Here is a 15420-nt window from a genome sequence, read left to right as displayed (position 1 = left end):
TCCATCACTGCCTCAGACAGTCTCAGCCTGCTGCGCAGCTGCCCTACACGCGTCCCGGAAGCAATTGGTTTCTTGCCCGGGAGATCTACGTGCACCTTGGCCGAATCTTGGACGTATAACAACACCCGTGGCATATCGGGCGACTTGAAGCAACACTTACAAGATGAGCAACTCGAACGCTCTCAGTCTCGTGGCAGCCGCCAAATCGGCGGTCGCGGTTCTTTGGCCCGCAGGGCACACCCCATGGCAGAACCTGACGAACGCCATCGTCGTCTACTACGTCGTTTCGCGCACGCTCAAAGCCCATCGCCATCTACGCGCCAGGGGTATCGTGCAGACGGCACATGACTTCTACCAATGGGTTCTCCAGGTACGTATGCCAGACCATGCCTTATTAAAATCATGTACTAAGTCCAAGTTGTAGGAAACGATATTGCTCGCTCTCCGCCTGCCTTCGGCGCGCAAGAAGGTTGAGACAGAGCTCGGGAAGACGCGCTTGGACATTGAGAAGAGGATGGTTCCTCAAGGCCCCGGCGTGACGCGCCACCTGTCCCTTCCGGCACAAGGGCACGACCAAAATTGGATCCTAGAGGAGATGGCAAAGATGGACGAGGAGAGTGGCAACCATGTCAACTGGAGGGATGGCAAGGTTTCCGGAGCCATCTATCGTGAGCACCCATACAAGTCCGCCCGCTTTTGCTCCATGTTGAATGTCTGTCTATGTTACTTCAAGATGGTGGGGAGGATATGCAAAGAGTCATCGTCGCTGCTTTCGAGAGATATTGCGTATCAAACCCCTTGCATCCGGACGTCTTTCCGGCCGTCCGCAAGATGGAGGCGGAGATCGTCGCAATGTGTCTCAAGATGTACAACAATCCTACTGGCGCCGGCGTAACAACATCCGGCGGTACCGAGTCTATCATCATGGCTGTGAAGACATACCGCGATTGGGCCAGGGCGACGAAGGGCATCACGGATCCCGAGATGTTTGTCGTTCGACTGCCAGGCATCGTCCCGGAACACTGACTTTTGTACTGTATGCAGAGTCATTCCTATATCAGCGCACGCTGCATTCGACAAAGGGGCTGCCTACCTTGGCGTCAAGGTACACACTATTCCAGTCCACCCAGAGACTCGCCAGGTCGACATAAGGGGTGTCCGGCGGGCAATCAACCCGAATACTATCCTAGTCAGTGCAGTCACATCATGCGTCAGGAGAATATACAAGCTCACGCGGACTTCAGCTTGTCGGTTCCGCAATCAACTTCCCTGACGGTAACCAGGATGACATCGTTGCCTTGGGCAAGCTCGCATCCAAACACAAGATCGGCCTGCACGTTGATTGCTGTCTGGGTAGCTTTATCATGCCCTTCCTTGAAGAGGCCGGGTTCCCTGTCCAGCCCTTTGACTTTAGGGTTCAAGGAGTCACCAGCATAAGTTGCGACACTCACAAGGTTAGAATGCTCTCAGAATCACATGTCTTAGAGTCATGCTCTGACAGTGTCCTGGTCAGTACGGCTTCGCGCCCAAGGGCAACTCAGTTGTCATGTACAAGGACGCGCAACTGCGCCGCTTCCAGTACTACATCAATCCGCACTGGGTCGGCGGTGTCTACGCTAGCCCCAGCATTGCCGGTTCCCGGTGCGTCCCTTCCTAGATTGCCCCGTTAGCAAACCTCCTTACCTTGGAATACCCCCTCTTCTCGCTAGCCCGGGCGCTCTTATCGCGGGCACCTGGGCCGCGATGCAGTACATGGGCCACAACGGCTACCTCGAGTCCTGCAAGTCGATCGTGACCGCGGCGAAGACGATCGCGCACCGCATCCGCACCGAGATCCCGGAGCTGCGCGTGCTCGGCAACCCGCCCGCGTCCGTCGTCGCGTTCGCGGCCGCGCATAAAGAGCCGGGTCTGAACGTGCTCGAGGTCGGGGACAAGATGAGCAAGCGCGGCTGGCACCTTAACGGGATCTCGAACCCCGCCGCGGTGCATATTGCCGTTACGGTGCGTCTGCCTTCGCTCTTCACATTTTGCTTGGGATAGGCACAGATCGGACGAGGTGCTGACGAAGGGCATCGAATTACGTGTAGCGATTGACGGTGCCGGTGGTGGACCAGCTCATCGCCGACCTGAAGGACGCGGTGGGCGAGGCCAAGCTCTCGCCGTCTGGCCAGGGGACCATGGTCATGCTTTACGGTGCGTGTTGCCTTCTCTGCAACGCGTGCTGGTCTGGTTGAACTAATACGTCTATTGCCTCCGCGTCTGGTACAGGACTCGGCAAGTCGAGCCCCGTCGGGTCGGCGCTGGTCGGACGCGTTGCGGAGGCCTTCTTGGATACGCTGTACAAGGCGTAGGGCCTTCCTGCCTGGTACGCTCTGATATGCTAGACGTCCGCTGTGTATGTATCATAGTGTCGTTATCTTGCTATGCGATATAACCCAGCCTGCCTCACTCCTCTCACTCTCAGGCCTGCGTTGGGGGATGCCTTTACCTCCATCTGCGTGACGCCTGCATGGAAGCCTTCATGGTGCAGCTTCGTGCCTAGAAGTTGTCATCTGCTAATTGTACTTGGGACAATCCATATACCCATACCCGAGTCTGTACAATTGCGCTAATCAAGTTCATGCTAATAGCGTGATCAAAATGCTATAGTAAGTTGTCCCATTGGTCTCACACCAAAACCGTTCGTATGACAGTGCCGAACCTACGTATGCTCAGTTCCCGTCTTGTCGAAGCAACCCTCGTTCGAGCAGATCCGACTGAGCGCGTCCTAGATCGTTGACCCAGGGTCTAGACTCTGTCGCGCCACAGTCTTTTGTCGACGCTCCATGCTTTCCATCGGTCTAGTCGCGAACTGCCCTGCTATTTATTTTGGACCCACCCTTCTACAGGTGCATGCATAGCTTGCCGTCACTTGTGTTCTCGTCCTTCAATTATGCGCAGCGGTCTTGAGAAGCCGCAGCTCCGACTACGTAGCTTCCATTCCCTCAGAATCCACCTGCCATGTAGGGTAGTCCTGGTCTGCACTGAGATATAAGCCTATTGGTTTTGGCTGCCTGAAGGATCGTCTCGACCGTATGTAACTTTACGTACGTACATGCATGTGTCCATCTGTATCCACGATCGCCGCTTCCGCGGCTAGCACTCCAGAAGCCCTAAAGCGATGCCTTCGAAAAGGCCTGGTGTCTAGGCCTTGCGCCGCGCAAGGACGGGGATTCTGTTGATACGAGGTGGGACGAAGCGAGCACCCTCAGATCGGACGCTGTTGGATAGGAACTACTGCAGCCTCACTCGGCTCGTATAGTGTGACAGCGCTTCCTTATCGTGGGCAACTGACTCCAGCGGACGCCCAACGACCAGAACGCAAATGATACAGATACAGGGCGGTCGGCTAGCTCTCTTTCTGTGAGAAACCGATACAGCCGGGGAGAAGCTGAAAGTGCGTACAGAGACGATCCAGGAAGTCCCGAGAACGGAAACTCCGTGCTAGATAGGGTGTTTGTGCAGCTTCCATAGACTGTACAGGTTCCAGCTCTCGTCGGCCGCTGGTCATGTCAGCGTCCACCATCCATGGCTCCGACATGCTCTGTGACAGTCGAACAGTTCAGTAAGTAGTATCTTCGGGGGCGGAACGACGGCCCGCTTGTTGCGGCACAAATCAACAATCAATCCAACTGCCACCACCTTCCAACTTCCATGCAGCGTCCACACACGGCCACATCGCGACATGAGAAACCGCCCACGCTCTTCACGCGAACGTGCGCGATGGGCGTATCCGATACGCGCTAAGTACCTCGCGGCGTCCTCGCCTCGTCGGCAGGCGTACTGTGTTCATCGCCCCTGGGAACAGACCAAGCCTCGGAACTGTCAAGAACAACAAGCGCGGCTGTGGCCCAGATAGGCATCCGACGAGGAAACTCACAAGCATTCCGACAAAACGAGGCTGGCCGCGCGTCAGGGGCGCGAGGTCCTATCGCTCAGGAAGATGGATGTCGCTGCCGTACGATTTTCCCTGGCCACGTCCACCGAGTCGTCCTGCAGGTTTCCAAGATGCGGAAATGAGGCAATTGCATCTTTGCCGAGCCTGCGTGCGGTCGCCGGCGTGAGAAGATTGCAGGCACGCCGCACGCGTGCGGTTTGCTCGGGGTGTCAACAATGGCGCGATGCTCGGGGGGCGAAGGGATAATCGTTCAGACGGCCGTTGTCTGGACTCGCCAAACGATGCAGTGCAGATCGCGCATCGCGGTACGACACGACATGCTCGAAATAAAACTCCGGTAACGGTGAGCGGCCGAAGTGCAATCTGGAGCAATTGTGTTCAGGTGGTCCGTGCGGCCAGAATGGAAGCTCGACTGGCTTTCACGACGATTTGGTCGACTGGTCGTAACGTTCTGTCGCGTACGTGCCGCCACGCGTCCGAAGGACTTCAAAACATACCTGAGTATTCTCACAATGTCTTTTTGACATATCGATCGGCAACACAGAAAAAGCTCAGTGAGCATCGGAATTACAGTACACACGGCCACGCGCGGTTCAACGGACCCAAATAGAGTCCTTTCGCAGGCAATTTGAAACCGGTGGGGTAGTTCAATTTGTCAGCGCTCCCAGTTTATATCCAGCTTGAGATGGGTCCCTCGCACATCGCCTCGACCGCCAATAATCATCGTGCAATAGCGCGCTTGACAGTGTGTCCACTGCGCCGACAGTTCAGAGAACTGGCTGCGAAAGGGTTCTACATAATGAACTTCTCATCGCGACCCTAGCACATATCTCGTATCTGTGCATCTGGACGAACAGATTGCGGAAGATCACAGTCACAGATAGCGCCATCGAGATGGGGAACCCGTCCGAGTCTTTACACACGTACCGCGAAGAGACAGTAGCCTCTCGGCTCCGGTCTACGGCCGCGGTGCACGTACTACAGGAAATTATTCGGCCCTTCCAAGTCGGACGTCCGCGGCAGGTCCTACCGGTGACAAAAATACCACAGTATCACAGACCAACCAACAACGAACGTGCCTCCGCCGCAACCTCCGCTCCGACGTGGAGGGACCTCGGTAAAACTCGAAGTCTGCGTTCAGAACAGAACAAAGAAACATACGGCACATCGTGACGAGCGCTTGCTTACCAAGACACAGTTCACGGTCGTACCTGTCCATTCTAGATAGAAGTGGTGTGCTGGGCTGCGGCGCGGTGCGATCAAGATCGACGCTGTCATGGTAAGCGTCACCGGCGGAGGGCGCGCGGAGCAAACGTTCCACTGTGCAGTCATTTGTTGTGCAGGCACTAGCAGACTGCTCGCGCCTCGAGAATTCGCCTTGACCGACGAGTTAGATAGTGCGGGCGGAAGGGGGGAAATGGAAGCTGTTATGCGCCTGGGAACGTACCTGCAGATCCTTTCGGGGGCCAAAGGAGGCCCGTGGAACCCAATAAACTTAATGGTGTTCTGGGAATTGGCCGGAGGGTGCAGAGGGTGCGAAACCTGGAAAATCTGAGGCTCATGATGCTCAAGTAGTACTCGGCAACTTCCTGAAACGAAGCGTCCAATGCCGTTGCTGTTGCCAAGTTCAGCTTGGTCTGAGAATTCAGTCGGGACATGAGGTAGTTCTCTGGCATAACCTAGCCCACAGAGCATAGACTATGCATCTCCCCCGAGCGAGGCTAGAGTAAACATGCTCTCCCAGGCGTATACGGCAGTCGAAGACATCTCCGCGGGGCTGCCAGGACAACCCGCAAGCTCACGCGACAAAACAATCTTCTCCGCCATGCGAAGTGTCGCATGATATTTCAATGTGTTGGAGCAGGATGGGAATGTGCGCGGAGGTCGCGTGAAGGACGGTCGGAGGACGACGTCGCTTCCGCGGGAGACCGCGTTCCGAAGCCGCAGCATGGGAGGTTCATGATGGTCCTAGAAGTTGCAGGAAACATCAGTCGAGAGACATCGCATCGAGCCGACAGACTCAAGGTTGGATGTGCCGCGGGTACCGGGGGTACACAACAGGCAGATCGCTGGTGCGAGCATCACTCCGAAGCACAGGCGTGAAGGAGAAAGCACAGACTGGCACAGGCGTAGGGCACAGGAACGCCAACGGAGTAGGGCAATTGCAAGCTGGCGGAGGCTGAGCTGAGTTTGATACAGTAAGCTTGATTGTGGATGGGCCGCAGATGGGCCGAGATACGCCCGGGTTGGGAAGAAGGGAACCGTGCAGAGGGCGGGCAGCAGAAAGGCAGACGGGAGTAGTAGTGGGAGCCGAGCGTATGCAGGATGTGCAGACGACTGAAAGGAGAATAATCGGGGTTCGCAGAGGCCTTGTGGCGCGATGGGTTCAAACACCGGTTCGAAATTCGCGTGGATACGGGGCAGGTATGCGACCGTACCAATCGGTCGTTGTCGAAGACGAGAAGGGCGACATGAATCAGTATATATGGATGCATAGGCGTACGCAGCAGAGTGAATGGAAAACGACTATCGATGGTAGCTGCGAATGCTGAGACGTGTCAGAAAAAGCAGGGAAACGATAGGGCGGTGTGAGAGACGGATCGAATCGCCATCATGAAGCAGGAGGCGAGGCTGGGACGAATCCAGTTGCAGCAGGACTGATCCTGCGTGATTCCGACGGCGACGGCGAGCGCCGGGACTGAGCGGGGGCGGCCGGACCGGGGCGGTTTCATGACGTCGGATTAATACGGTTATCAACGAGGAATTTATGTGGGATCGGAGATCTGGGACGGGGGCTCTGGGCTCGTGCCGGGTTCCCCGAGTACCTGCGAGAGGCGACCGCCGCGAGCTAAGTACTTTTCCCGGAAAACACAAACGGATCTGGATCGCGTATTCTCAGTGCTCCTGGTTGTTGTTGTTGTATCGTTACCCGCTCCGCTGCACCCCTCGAGGCGTCCTCCCCCTCCCAGGCCGAGCCTTGGCCCCTCTGCTTCCATCTCTTCCGTCTTCTGCCAACTGCTATTCATCACCTGTCGCCTCTGTCCTCACCCTCTTCCTTTCTTCGGCCCTTCTTCTGCTTCTTGTTTGTTCGGTTCCTTTCGCGCCATGTCTTATGTACTGCACCGTCCTCCGTCTCCTCCTCCGCCCCAGGAGGAAGACGCTCTCCACGCCGCCCTTCATGCTGCTTTGCGGCCCTTCGATCCAAACCAACAAGTCTTGCCCCCTCCCCCAGAGCTCGCTCCTCCAACACAACAAACACGCGACCGCCACGACATGCCACACAAGGAGAAGTCGGACAGGCACCCCCACCTCGAGATCCATGTCAACTCCGATGTCTTGTGCCTCCGAGGCACCGGCGTCGACGTCCACCCCGCTCTACTCAGCGGTAACGTAGTCCTGCACCTCACAGAGCCCACCTCCATCAAGGAAATCACCCTCCAGTTCAGAGGCAAGGCCCGCCTGCCCATGGCTGCCACAGAATCGTGAGTATCCGCCATTACGTCTAGTCTTTCCTCAGATGAGGTCCAATGACCCCGCCCCGCTTCTTCCCCGCACACCTGTGGAGCGTTGTTCGCACAAACGGCGTCAACCCATTCACTTGGCCCTGCGCTCTTTCTCGTGAACTCGATGTCGTGGACGCGCCGAGTTAATTCTACTCGGGCGCCGCAGCCTTCGTGGCTGCGTGCTTGCAGCGAACCGCAATATGCGCTCGCCATCTCTGCTTCCTGGATGGCGATCCACGGCTTCTGTTCACTTATTGACCTTTAAGCGCTCTCGGACACCATACTAACCGAGTTGTTCCTACAGCCTCTCTCTCAGCTCTTCTCAGCTGACCTACGTCGTTTGCAATCACGAGTGGTCCTTCCTCGAAGGCGACCGACATCACGCGCACACCCTCAAGGCCGGCCGCCACCTGTTTCCCTTCCAGCTCCAAATCGGCGGCTCCCTCCCGTCGTCCATCTACACCTCTGCGCTCGGCGGTGCGTCCGTGCAGTACAAGCTCCGCGCCCAGGCCGTGCGCGGCGGCTTCGGCTTCGCGCACCGCGACCTGACCGTCGTGCACCCCATCGTGATCATGCGCGGGTTCGGGTCCGAGGCGCTCGAGTACCAGCAAACGCTCGAGATCGAGAACACCTGGCCGGAGAAGCTCATGTACTCGATCATGATCCCGCACAAGGCGTGGGCGGCGGGCGAGCGGCTGTCCGCGGTCGTGAAGTTCCAGCCGCTCGTCAAGGGCGCGCGCGTGCTGCACGTCACGACGACCGTGAACGAGACCGTCAAGCTCTGGGCGCGCACGGGCTGCCAGGAGAACACGCGCGTGATCGCGACGACGAAGCACGACATCGTCGACGGCAAGGCGGTTTGCGTCGACGAGCAGGTGCACCGCTTCCGCGTCCCCCTCCTCACAGGGCACGGGCACGGGCACAGCGGCCAGCACAGCGGCCGCCACTCGACGCCGAACACGCCCGGGCACGCGCAGCAGCCGCTCTCGCACCATTCCAACAGCGGCAACGGCTACTTCCCGCCCGTGCCGTCGACCAGCTCGAGACCGCAGTCGCCCTCGCACACCCCCGCGGAGCTCGCGCCGCTCACGACGACCACGACGCGCTCATCGGCGTCGAGCGGTGGCCCCGCGCCGTTCTCGGTCCAGATCAGTCCTGAACAGTCGGCCCACCCCTTTGCCAACGCGAGCTCGGTCGAACTTCCGCCGCAAGCTGGGCCGTCGTCCGAGCCTGCCGACGATGATACAGAAATATCCACGGACGTGGTCACGACGCTGAACGTCACGGTCCCGATCCACGCGACGCCGAGCCACTCGCTTGAGGTGAGTTCTTCCGAGGCTGAGCTTATTTCTTTCCAGCAAAGGCTCACTTCGACGCATACAGCCCATCCAGGTATCGCATCGCGTACGGTGGTCGATCCTGATCGCCAATCTCGACGGCCACACTTCGGAGCTGCGCTGTTCGCTGCCGATACACGTCCTCGACAGCCGCCTCGCGGAGGAAGCGCGCGCCGCAACGCTCGCGACGCGCAGACTGCTGCTCGGCTCCTCCGAGGTCGAGGGCGGCGAGGCGGTGATCGGGGACGAGGAGCCGGAGGCCGACGTCCTCCCGTCGTACAGCTCGCACGTCCGGGACCGCGTCGCGAACGCGTACCTCCCCGACGCCGCCACGATGCGCGTCGCGAACGCGTGGGTCGTGAATGGCATCAGCCCGACCATGCCGCACGTGCACTCCAGCGGGCTCGCCTCGGAAGCGTCGAGCGGCCTCGCGAGCCCCGCGGCGTACGAGACGTGGCAGGTCGGCCCTGGACAGGCCAGGCCGCCGCGGAGCGAGCACCTGCCGCACGAGCCGTCCGAAGGCGCCACGCCGCTCGAGTGGGTCAACACGGAGCTCCTGCTCAGCCTCGGCCGCGAGGCCCCCGAGGCGCCCCCGTCGATCCTGCAGCGGACGACGCCCCCGAGCAGGACGCCGCCCGAGCACAGCGCGCGCACGAGCAGGCACGGGAGCCGCTTCCCGAGCCGACACGGGAGCCGCGCGAACTCTCGCGCGAACAGCCGCGCGGCGTCCCCAGAACGCTCGTCGACCGACCTCGCGTCGCTTTCCTCGGGCACGGACGGCAGCAGCACGGGCGCGAGCGCGCGCAGCAGCAGCAACAACAACAACAGCATCAGCAGCAGCAACGAGACGTTCGTCCACAGCCACAGCACGGCGAGCCGGAACACGCACGGGCTGTTCAACATCGCGATGAAGCCGTTCACGTCGCTCACGTCGACGTTCTCGCTAGGCGCGCGCTCAGCGTCGCACGCGAACCTCGCCGCGCTGAGCGCGTCCGCGAGCCCCGCGGGCGGGTCGGGCGCGCAGACGCCCGCGCCCGCGCCGGAGCAGATGACGACGCGCGAGATGCTGCACCACGCGTTCACGCAGGTGCCCGACTACGATATGGCGAGCCGCGGCTTTCTGGGCGGGGGCATCATCCCGCTGTCGAGCCTGCGGGATCTGCCGACGTACGAGAGCGTCGCGGGGGAGGCGGAGGAGGGACCGAGGGCGGGCAGCGGTGGGGCGAGGGCGGGCGGCGGGGCGATCGCGAGCGGGGAGAGGAGCTTCAGCGAGGGAGACCTGGCGAGCATGTTCGCGGCGCATGGGATCGGGACGGCGGCTTCGCGGGGGCAGAGGGCGCATCGCCATGGCCATGGGGCGCACGCGCACGCGCACGGCCGGTCGGGGTTGGGCAGGTCTGCGACGGCGGTCGCTACGCCTTGATGCCGTGTGCCCTCTCCGTCAAAGGTTCCTCGTGCCGTGTCTATCATTATTAGGTCCCGTCGTCTGGCCCTCGCTTCGCGCTCCTCGTATGGTCTCTCATCGCCGCTCCATATTGCATCGCCGATCGTTGTCTCTCCCGCCTCCCCGTACATAATGCCACCCACACACAGAATATTCACGCAAACAAAAGCAACATAGACCGCCCCACTCACGTACTTGAACGCCTCCCAAAAATTACGAAGACTCACGACCTATAGACTCCATCTCCATAGACTTTCATACTCCCTCGGTCCCTATTACTTGTTGTCTCCCGCACATGTATTCACACCGCATTTACAGCTACAGTCCCATAGGAAGTCTTCTTCCTAGTGTCCCGTTCAGCATCGGACTCCTACTACTACTCGTACAGATACGTACGCATTTGTTGTTTTCCTGAGATCTGGGTTGTCATCAAGTCGTTCGCCGTTTTCTATGATCACTGGCATTGACACATTGGCATATAGTATAGTGTTCGCGAAGGGTGGTATGTATGTACTCAGGGCTTGTGAGTTCTCATCCATCGGTGACATAGAGTGACATACGTTGTTATAGGGTACCAGGAATTTTTTCTGCACTCCTCATGACATACTGCCTTTCCGCATCGTCTTCAACTCGAACCTCCACGAGTTCGAGCTCAAGTGACAACGTGCGCACAAGGCGCTTATCGTAGCGTCTCCATTTACTCGGGTGCACACGCGTAGGGATCAACACGTGATTGCGGTATCGGGAAATATCGGATGAATAACTGCTCGTGTTCCTCCTGATCAAGTCGTATTCTCGGACAGTCTCTACATCCATTATGCAATTCCGTCGCCGCAATACTCCATGATCGGACTGCGTATGGAGCCCGAGTTTGGGGGCTCGCTTGAAGGCTTGACCTTGCTCCGACGGCTCACCGGCGCAGTACTGCAGTCCCGCTGAAAATTTGATATGATCCGTTTTGCTAACCAAGTTTCATGACAGAGCAAAAGCCGAGGAGCAATCACGGGGATCTGTCGTTGCAAGGATACGCCGTCGAGGAGATGCCAAAGCGTCCGACGGAACAACATGTCGGAGGCTGCAGAGGCTTGACCTGGGCAGGACGCGTACATCTGGTATTGGTTGTGCTCAGTCGGTCCACGGGCCGCGAGAGAAGTGAGGTTATAACTGTCATTTACTGTTTGAGGTGAGCCGACTTCCGCGCAGGCGAGGGTAACTGTTGCCGTAAGTGCAATAGAGTTATGTAACCGGCGCGGGAGTTGCCCTGAGGTTTGATCACCTGTGCAGTCTTTGCACCTTTCGTCGTGCAAACGGCAGGAAAGGGCGCAGAATGGTCCTGGTGTACATACGCATGGCGGCAACCTCGCGTCCACATGCCAACCTGTGTCTCCTACATCATGGATCCCTTCTGTGTCCAGGGACCCCTTGCGCAGTGTTAGTCCCAGAATAACCCTCCTCTGCGGACCGGTCTCGAGGACGCACCTTGTATTCCACCGCTACACCAAGCAGCAGAGTCTGACGGAGGCCGCCTTCGAGCACACGGCCACATTTCCGCCTGCTTCGAATTCTCCCGTCAGCACTTCCCTTCCGCACAAGCATGTAGTGCGGGGAAACTGACTACTACCGTGCCTAGCTCTGCGTGTGGCTATGAACTCTTACGGTCCGCAGGTCCTATATCGGTGTTTTCACGTCTCCTGAGGTACGCCGATACCAAGTGCTTCGCTTGCTACACGTCTTGGTACCCGATCACCATCCTTCTGTCAGCCAGGTCCGTTACCGCCGTATAGTGGGGGTCAGTGGTGCTTCCACCCCGCAGATCGACTGCAGTCGGCAGCTGGTTTCGATGTCGCCGCGATCTCCTCGACGATGGACCCGGCAGCGATGAACCCTCGGCTTTCCGGTCCTGCGTCTGAGGGTATATGCGCATATATAACTCGTCACCTCCGTACCGGCGCTGATCCCTTCACTTTGCCCTCCATAGTTGGATCGGATGCGGTTGTGTATCACTCGCGTGGATCGTACTGAACGTATAATCGGTTCCGAGCATTCAGGAATATCAACGTGAGCCTTACTGGTACTCGATATCGTGGTACGCACGAGAGCCTGGCCAATGTATAAGCGGAGTCAAGACGACTCAACAGCTGATCCTTCAGGACTCGTAGCCCTCTCTAGTCTAGACTTGCCCAGCGCCACTAACAAAGTCTCCTCGGTGTGTTCCCAGAGTCCTCTCCGCACGTCTGTAGATCCGACGTTGAGGCCTTTGTCGCATATGTCGTCTCCTCCCCCATTGAGCCGCGAGTAGCCTTTTCCGGTCTTTAGTAGGGCGTTCAGGAGAAGTTCGCCGGACTCTTCCTCAGAGACAGAAAATGGATAAAGGGCTACTGTGACGAGAGGGTTCAGAGCGCGCCAGATCCAATGGGTCCTCGCCAGAACTGGCGTCCGAACGAGACCTGGATGGACGTGCACGAACGAGATGTCTGGGTGTCGTTCCGCGAACGACTGGTCGTGCACATCAGCATATACCGTATCTACCATGGCAGAAGCGACGCACTATGATCATCGCATCATTATATGTGGGCAGCTGTGCGAACGCCTTCATCGCGCTGTAGCTCTTCTTCAGCCCGAAGTCTGTCTCGTCCAAGGGCTGGCCACTGCCCGCCGCATTCACCGTCACCACTTTCCCGTCCTCTCCCGCGTCGCGCGCCCTCTGCAGCAGCGGCGCGAGGTCGCGCGTGAACTTCCACCGCGCATAGTACTCGAGAGACAGGCGCCTGTCGATCCCCTCTTCCGTCTCATCCCGTCCTTTCAGGTTAAAGATCCCGGGCGACATGACGAGATAGTTGACCTTGGGCAGGCGCGTGCGGAGCAGCGAAGTCGCCGCGTCGACATTCTTCATCAGCGTCACGTCGCATGCGACGAACTCGTGGTTCGCAGATGGCTCTGCTGTCGAGGAACTCGCGGGGCTGCATGCAGGTTTCGGGAAGGACGCGATGATCGCGTCCGCCGCCGCCTTGCTGCGCCCGACGAGGACGATGCGCGCGTTTCCGCGTGTGTGGCGCGCGAACGCCTGCGCGATGGCCTTTCCGATGCCAGACGTACCGCCGACGAAGACTGCGACGGGGAGGTATGAAGGCGAGAACCTCGCATTGGCCGCGCGGGCTGCTGAGAGGGATGGCATGGAGTCGGGCTGTGGCTGATCGGGCGCTCGGGAGCCAGGTACTTGTAGTCAACGCGGGACGCGTGTACGCGTGTCGATGCGGCAGTCTGCGCAAGTCTTGCCGAGCAGGGGTCATTTCGACGTACATCCTCCGCTCTGATACCTTGGAGCTCACGACATCGTCCGGGATATTGCTCAGAGCTACTTCAAGAGCTGCGTGGTGATCAAGTCCATTGCTCTCGACCTTGAGTCGGAGGACTAAAGAACTTGAAGACTAAATGCAGTCCACAAGTACATCACGACCGTCTTCGCTTCAATGATTGACATACCTTTCAAGACGACCTGACGTGGCCTTCAGAGTGCGTTTGTTGGATGTTCAGCGTCAAGCGAGCGAGCGGGACCAGCGCCACACGTCCCGCGCCCCGGTTCGATGCTATTGCCGCCCCGCCTCCCGACGGATACCTGCGCCTTCATCTAGCCACATCTTGACCCTTTGACTTCGAGTTTAAAGCTCGCTATAGCGACCTATGTATGGCATGCGTTTGCACTCGGACCAAACGCCGTTCCATCCGTTCTCCTTCACCCTAGTTCTTTATTGGTGAGTTGCGAATGAATGGATGATTGAGTGCCTTGTGGTGGGTCACGAACAAATGGCTTGTCATAGCTCTCAACTCATTGAACTTCCATATATTCAGTCATTGGCATTCTGTTCCTTTCGTCGACCCCCTGAACAAAGCCCTTCCGTCCGAGTCTGCCTGGTCGCTATATAGAATCGATGGCTTATTACCTGCCCCAAGACTTACCCCGCTCTCAATTTCCCCCTATACTGCTACTGCCAGTGGTGTCCAGCACCCTACTGAGTACCTTTTTGACCCCCTTCGTCCGAGATGATGTGCCTCACTTTTGTTGGTGGTCTCAAGCGCCCTCGAATTCAAAGCTCAAAGCATCATGGACTCTAAGATTAAGTATTATGGCCCTGTGACACTCAGCACCAAAGATCACTATAAAAGAGCTAAGCTCATGTCTCGTCCTCTTGTGAACATTGAGAATACCTCTGACGAGATGCGCGTTCCTGCAGGTTCTCCACCCGGCCCAATCGAAAACTTTTCTCGAACAATTTCGCAAACCGCCGATCTTGGTGACCCTCCGGGGAGTCCTCTTCCTGCGCATGACGCGTCTCCATCCGCTTCCGGCGATGCTCGTGAGGTCGAACCCCTTGCTCAAACTGCGTCGCCGGAAGGCTCGGTGGACGTTGTCACTGGCAAAAACCGACATGTGTGCAAGAGATGCACGCGAATTATGTATGATCGATCCCACCTGGAGAGACACGAAAAACTCCATATCAAGGACGAGAAGGCCAAAGTTTGCGGCTCGGGCGCTCCCACCAAAGTAGCGCTGAAGTACAAGTGCAAATTTTGCCCAATGCGCTGGACAGTACAGAACCCGCGAAACAGACACCAGGCATTCTCAAGTCTCTCATTTCTCACAAGCTGTTAGCTGAAGCTCTATTCAGGCAACCCATGGCATCGATTGAAATCCCACTAGTCAGCGGTATGTGGGCATGAATAGGTGAGTTGAGCACATCATGACGAGTCGGACGCCATGGTAGCGAGACTAATGTCCGATGTCCTCAATCGTCCGCAAATAGGGGAACATCATGCAAGCAAAGATGTAAGAGTCACCAATGGACAGAAGATCTCGATACACCATGTAGTACGATATGATTGAAAGTAAATGTAACGCTCATCCTCGAGTCGTCAGAGCTGGTCTGTGCGTCTTCCCAGCTTAGTACTGAAGAAGTGTCACAAAGCGGTAGTGGCACTGCTCACACTTCCCGCTCGTCTCGGCTACGTTATTCATCGCCAAAAAGCGTATGTTTTTCTTCCGTAATACATCTTCGCTTATTCCCCAATATAAAGCAGGTTGAAGCACTCTGTGATATTCTGTTCTCTTCCACCTCCGTCTTCCCCGTTGTTGCTAATGTATACATGGCTTCAGATCTAGAGCAAGACGCCAATCCCTATCTTTGCCCAGAAGGTGGTCCT

At 57.8% G+C, this 15420-nt stretch overlaps 3 protein-coding genes across 3 annotated transcripts; 2 read left to right on the top strand and 1 right to left on the bottom strand.

The window, feature by feature from the left end:
• Positions 1-6: 6 nt before the first annotated feature.
• On the top strand, positions 7-2592 carry DICSQDRAFT_99263 (PLP-dependent transferase). Its single transcript, XM_007362008.1, has 9 exons — positions 7-370; positions 425-668; positions 734-986; positions 1045-1189; positions 1245-1454; positions 1514-1641; positions 1710-2001; positions 2088-2193; positions 2269-2592. The coding sequence occupies exons 1-9, from the start codon at positions 164-166 to the stop codon at positions 2349-2351; spliced, it is 1668 nt and encodes a 555-aa protein (XP_007362070.1). The 5' UTR covers positions 7-163; the 3' UTR covers positions 2352-2592.
• Positions 2593-6988: 4396 nt separating this feature from the next.
• DICSQDRAFT_159540 (uncharacterized protein) lies at positions 6989-10802 on the top strand. Its single transcript, XM_007362007.1, has 3 exons — positions 6989-7419; positions 7745-8762; positions 8824-10802. The coding sequence occupies exons 1-3, from the start codon at positions 7043-7045 to the stop codon at positions 10198-10200; spliced, it is 2772 nt and encodes a 923-aa protein (XP_007362069.1). The 5' UTR covers positions 6989-7042; the 3' UTR covers positions 10201-10802.
• A 1606-nt stretch (positions 10803-12408) lies between these two features.
• Positions 12409-13408, bottom strand: DICSQDRAFT_34225 (NAD(P)-binding protein; the record flags this gene model as incomplete). Its single annotated transcript, XM_007362006.1, has 2 exons — positions 12409-12717; positions 12770-13408. Coding segments are annotated over 2 exons (948 nt in total), but the record flags the coding sequence as incomplete, so codon positions are not given.
• Between the last annotated feature and the right edge of the window lie 2012 nt (positions 13409-15420).

This window comes from Dichomitus squalens (genome assembly GCF_000275845.1).
Source record: "Dichomitus squalens LYAD-421 SS1 unplaced genomic scaffold DICSQscaffold_3, whole genome shotgun sequence".
NCBI classification, from domain to species: domain Eukaryota; kingdom Fungi; phylum Basidiomycota; class Agaricomycetes; order Polyporales; family Polyporaceae; genus Dichomitus; species Dichomitus squalens.
This window is presented reverse-complemented; position numbering and strand designations above follow the sequence as displayed.

What these genes read in the sequence shown, in the direction of transcription:
- DICSQDRAFT_99263 (XM_007362008.1), top strand. Translation starts at nt 164, where the DNA reads ATGAGCAACTCGAACGCTCTCAGTCTCGTGGCAGCCGCCAAATCGGCG. An exon ending in GGCATCACGGATCCCGAGAT is followed by an intron (nt 987 to 1,044) that starts GTTTGTCGTTCG and finishes TACTGTATGCAG; the next exon opens with AGTCATTCCTATATCAGCGC. An exon ending in CGGTGCATATTGCCGTTACG is followed by an intron (nt 2,002 to 2,087) that starts GTGCGTCTGCCT and finishes AATTACGTGTAG; the next exon opens with CGATTGACGGTGCCGGTGGT.
- DICSQDRAFT_159540 (XM_007362007.1), top strand. Translation starts at nt 7,043, where the DNA reads ATGTCTTATGTACTGCACCGTCCTCCGTCTCCTCCTCCGCCCCAGGAG. An exon ending in CCCATGGCTGCCACAGAATC is followed by an intron (nt 7,420 to 7,744) that starts GTGAGTATCCGC and finishes TTGTTCCTACAG; the next exon opens with CCTCTCTCTCAGCTCTTCTC. An exon ending in CGCCGAGCCACTCGCTTGAG is followed by an intron (nt 8,763 to 8,823) that starts GTGAGTTCTTCC and finishes CGACGCATACAG; the next exon opens with CCCATCCAGGTATCGCATCG.